This window comes from Triticum dicoccoides, chromosome 4B (assembly GCF_002162155.2).
Source record: "Triticum dicoccoides isolate Atlit2015 ecotype Zavitan chromosome 4B, WEW_v2.0, whole genome shotgun sequence".
Lineage (NCBI taxonomy): Eukaryota > Viridiplantae > Streptophyta > Magnoliopsida > Poales > Poaceae > Triticum > Triticum dicoccoides.
The window spans coordinates 669,628,296-669,632,816 of record NC_041387.1 but is presented as its reverse complement, the minus strand read 5'-3'; the positions used below and the strand labels follow the sequence as shown (position 1 = coordinate 669,632,816).

Genomic DNA, 4,521 nt, shown 5'->3' with positions numbered 1-4,521 from the left:
GGGGAGTAGATGGAAATTATAAGTGTGATTTTTGTTAGCAGGAGGCCCCATAGATCGGCAAGAGATGGAACAATTAAGCAGTAGTACTACTCACGATGGTGGCTCTTGGTGGCGCCGGTGGCTGCAGCAGGTGAGCCAGGTGTTGGCCGCCCGTGTCCACCTCCAGCGTGAGGCTGCTGCTGTTCCCTGGAGCTGCTGTTTCACAAAACGGTGCGGTCCATGATCTGCGGTGGTGGCAATTGGCCGGTGGTGGTGGTGGGTAGTCCGCTGTGGCGCCGTGGTGGTGGTGGTGGTGGCCGTGGGCGAAGAACTGGTACTCGCACAGCCGGGCCAATAGCTCCTGTGCGACGTTTTTGATGTGAATTTGCTTGAGTGCGACGTTGTTCGAGTGAATGGCTGTGATGCGACACACTTGAGCGTGTAAATAGCTCCAATGCGACATGGCTCTGTTTAACCGTGAAATGAAAAACACGAGGGTTAGCGATTTGAGTTATGACACGCGGGACCCACCAGTTACTCGCATGCGGGTGGGACCCACAACTTATCCACACAAGCATGCCCGTGCTCATCAGCGTGCCCCGACCCGAGCCAGCCCGCCCCCCTCCATTGCTTACCCTGCCCCTTTCCTTTCCCACCTTCTTCTTCCTCTACTCCGGCAACGAAGCGCGCCGCCGGCGAGTGATGTCTAGCTCGACTTCAGCCACCTGCCAACCATGGACGCAGTATGGTCCACTGCCATTGACAAGATGCCCCGATTGCCCACGCATGGAGCCTCTCAAGCGTTTGACTTGTGTGAGGGAAGAAAATGGCAACCGTGGGCGCGAGTTTGTGAAATGTTTGAGCAAGCCACAGCCGGGGCAGGTTAGATCTGTGTTCTTGACCAATTCTATGGTCTAATTTCTCCCGATTTCTTTCTTTTTCCCTCGAATTAGGGCGGTGGATCTGGGTGGTGGATCTAGGATTCATGCGCCGCCGGCCCCCTGCTTTCAGGTTCTGAAGAAATGTGGGCATTTTGAGTGGCTCGATGAATATGTTGAAAGGTTGAAATTGGAGGGATCAACCCCAACCCAAGAGCTCAATTTTGGGGGGCGGCTTGCCGTGGAACAAGCCCCCAATTTGGCGGACAGAGCCGATCCGATGATGCACAGTGCAGAACTGAAGTGTGAATTGAAGAAAATTGGCAAGCAACTAAAGCATCTGATCGATTTGAAGCAACAAGCAAATATGATGGCGGGAGCATTTTATGGTTGTGTCATTGCTATGGGTTTATTTTACTTGATGTTCATCAATCGCTAGAATTTGTTATAGTTTCAGTTAGTTAGTCAGCTAGTTTCAGGGGTGCCCAGTAGTTTGAGTTAGCCAGGGATCATTTGTTAGATGAACTTGAATTCGTGTGAAGCAAAACTTGCTTGAATTATTGTAATGATATTCTCAGGGGCCATATTCAGTGTTGATGCTCTGTTTCCTCTGTTTTTGTTCTTCAGTTAACAGAGTACACACCCAAATTCAGTTTCTAGTAAAAAAAACAAAACTGGGCTGCTGAATAGATGTTGGGCCGTGAGAAAATGGACCCTGAGAAAATAACCATGCCCAAAATAGAGACCAGCCCGCCCGCGTAGGGGCACCAGCCCACCCGCGTAGCGGCACCAGCCCACCTCCATAGCAATCTTCAAATAATAGCACGAAACACACAATATATATAGTAGCATAACTATTGCAACCCATAGTTCCACGATAACCTTACAACTCCATGATAGCCTTACAACTTAAAATACTAATACAACTTAAAAAAACTAATACGATAAGCTAGATAGATCGGGGGGCACGGGTTCTTCTTCGGGCTCTTCTTCTCCTTCTCCCGGGGAACAACGCCACCTCGCTCCTCCGGGCGCCGTCCTTCACTCCTCCCCGTTGTTGATGGGGTACGGGAGCGTGTGCATAACGCCGTTGTTGGGGAAGATGCTCTGGAAGTCGGTGAAGATATTGTAGGTGGTGAAAGCTATGAAGTCACAACCAACCCAATACGCTCGCCCGAGGAGATGGAAAGCATCGAAAGGGTTAGTGAACGTGGCGAGGAGCCCAACCACAACGCCGTTGTGGTTGACCTCCTCAACATGGTACATCCGAGGAGAGCCGCGGGGGAGGTGGCGGAAGCCGGCCGCAAGGAAGAACTCCGTTAACTCCCTTGCGCCCCTCCATCTCGAGATCGCCCAAACCCTAAGGGTTCTCTCTACATACACTCCGGCCGGGTAGAGCCTTTCCGGCACGGTTGGGGGGAAGCGGTAGGTGGGGGCGGTGTACTGCATGGTGGCGGGGTGGCTCGAGTGCTCGGTCGGGTTTGATGGAGAAGAATGAAGAAGAAGGGCAGAGGAGGCACAGGATGGGGTATGATGGATGAGGAGGGAGAGGACGATAGTGCCCGGCTTAAATAGCCCAAGTGCGACGTCGTTTCACCCTGTCGAAACCCTAGAATTAATGGGCGGGCGGCGTTTGGTGGCGCCCCATGAAAGCATGTACACGAGCGTGGCCGTGGGAAACGGACTGCTACGCTTCTGTGCCACCGGTCGTGGGTCAAGGGGGACGGGCTCACGCACGCGTCTGTGCTGTCGTGGGTCAAGGGGACACGCCTTCCCCGGGTTCTCTGCGTGTGCCGCCCGTGCATGCATGCCGTTGCCCATTAATTTGCTCATCTTGCTAGGGCCTGGCTAGAGGGCAAGGTTCGGTCGATGGGAGACGTGACAATAATGTACGCCTTCTTTTGCCCATCTTGTAACGGGCAGCACGCCATTTGAACTGCATCGATACCCACATCGATACGGCCCCATCTACCATGCCAGTATTGCGTCGTCAAAGAGGAGCACGCCATGCACAGTGTGCACACCACGCCATGCAGCGTTGGCTTTTTGGTTGTCTTCATCGGGCTGCTGCATTGTGGCCGGGTGCATGCTTTGATGCGACGCTGCATCGGTTCTAATGGTAGGCATGCGACAGGTTACTGCGTTGATAGGGGTGGCGGAGCAGGGCTACGTCGAGGCATGCATGCAACGCACGGGCGCAGTCCTGCGGGTGGGCATGCATGCTGCGGGTAGGCACGGGCACGCATGCAACGATGGAAAGGGCACTCCGTAGGCTTGGTCCATGCACCACGTCAACTCTTGCCGTTGGATTCAAATGAACGGTCCTGATGCTCCAACGAGAGAGGCTGATCCAAACCCCACCGCGTCAACCAATCAGCGCGTCTCATGCGGATCGCTGCACACTGTAGCTAACCCTAGCGCCTGATCTCAACCGTCCACGCACAACGATCGACGACCAGGTAGTGTGCGGGGTTTTGAGGGGTTTTGAGAGGGGTTTTGAGGGGTTTTGAGAGGTTTTGACTGATTAGGGTTGAGCATAACTAATTCAAAAAAATCAAAAAAATATAAAACTTGCGCACATAGTCTTACTATGTCGTATAGTAATGAGAAAAAAATATAGATATGGTTTACATACATTTTTACGAAAAATCCTTCACAAAATTGTTATTCCTCAAACAATGTAGTATGGAGTTGAAGGAAGAGAGTAGTGGGCACCCGAGAGTAGGTGGAGTTTTGAAAATGAAAAGTGTGAAAACCTCACCAAAACTTCATTTTGGATTGACTAAGAAAGATCTGAACTTACTTTTCTCATTTTCATGTTTTAAACTTGTTATATATATAATTTTCTATTAAACCTTGTTTTTTCAAAAAGAAAAGAAAAAATAGAAAATTAATTCAATAAATAGTGAGACTTTAGATTTACACTATATAGGTAGAATAGATGTGTAGAAAAATTATTTGACTGGTTTAGACAAGGTGCCAAAAAAACTTGCTTAAATATGAGGCCGTTTACCCTACCTTTGAAGGTCATTTGAAACACACTTTTCATAACTATGAGTTCAACTTACCAAAAGGGCTCGGAATGATCAGCAAGCAAACATATTTCAGTTGAGGTACTTTAGATAGCAGTAAAACATCAATAGCCCAAATTTAAATTTAAATTTGAATTTTATTTGGCTGGTTTAGACGGGCGCTTTAGACAAACAAGTTCGAATAGAAATATGGGGATACATAGTGACTACCAGTACGCACCAAGTTACAAATATTATTACATGTCCCAAATTTTCAAACTATTCTCTGTTCTACTTCTTCCTACCACGTTGTGTGCCCTTCTTCGCCTTAGCCCTTCTTATTTTTGGTTCTACTACACACACAAGTTCACTGATCATCTTGGTTTTCTTCACTGGTCTTTTCAACACCTCGCCAATACCCTCGTGATCAGTGTCTTCAGTCTCAATGTTGACAACAGTTTCAGTTTCTTTGGTGTGTACCTCAACATGGGTTTCTTCAGTCTGAACCTCGACACGCTCAGGTTCAGTTTCTTCAGTCTGAACCTCGACACGCTCAAATTCAGTTTCTTCGGTGTGCACCTCCACATCAGTTTCTTCAGTCTGAATGTTGACTGCAGCAGGATTTTCTTCAGTCTGCTCAGGCTCAGGCACAC

At 49.2% G+C, this 4,521-nt stretch overlaps 1 protein-coding gene across 1 annotated transcript in view; it reads right to left on the bottom strand.

Annotated features, from left to right (window-relative positions):
* LOC119293045 (transcription factor GHD7-like) overlaps positions 1 to 442 on the bottom strand; it is a 2,027-nt gene extending 1,585 nt beyond the window's left edge. The window contains exon 1 of the mRNA XM_037571647.1: positions 95 to 442. Within this exon, the coding sequence (XP_037427544.1) occupies positions 95 to 442 (348 nt within the window). The remainder of the gene's footprint in view (positions 1 to 94) is intronic.
* Between the last annotated feature and the right edge of the window lie 4,079 nt (positions 443 to 4,521).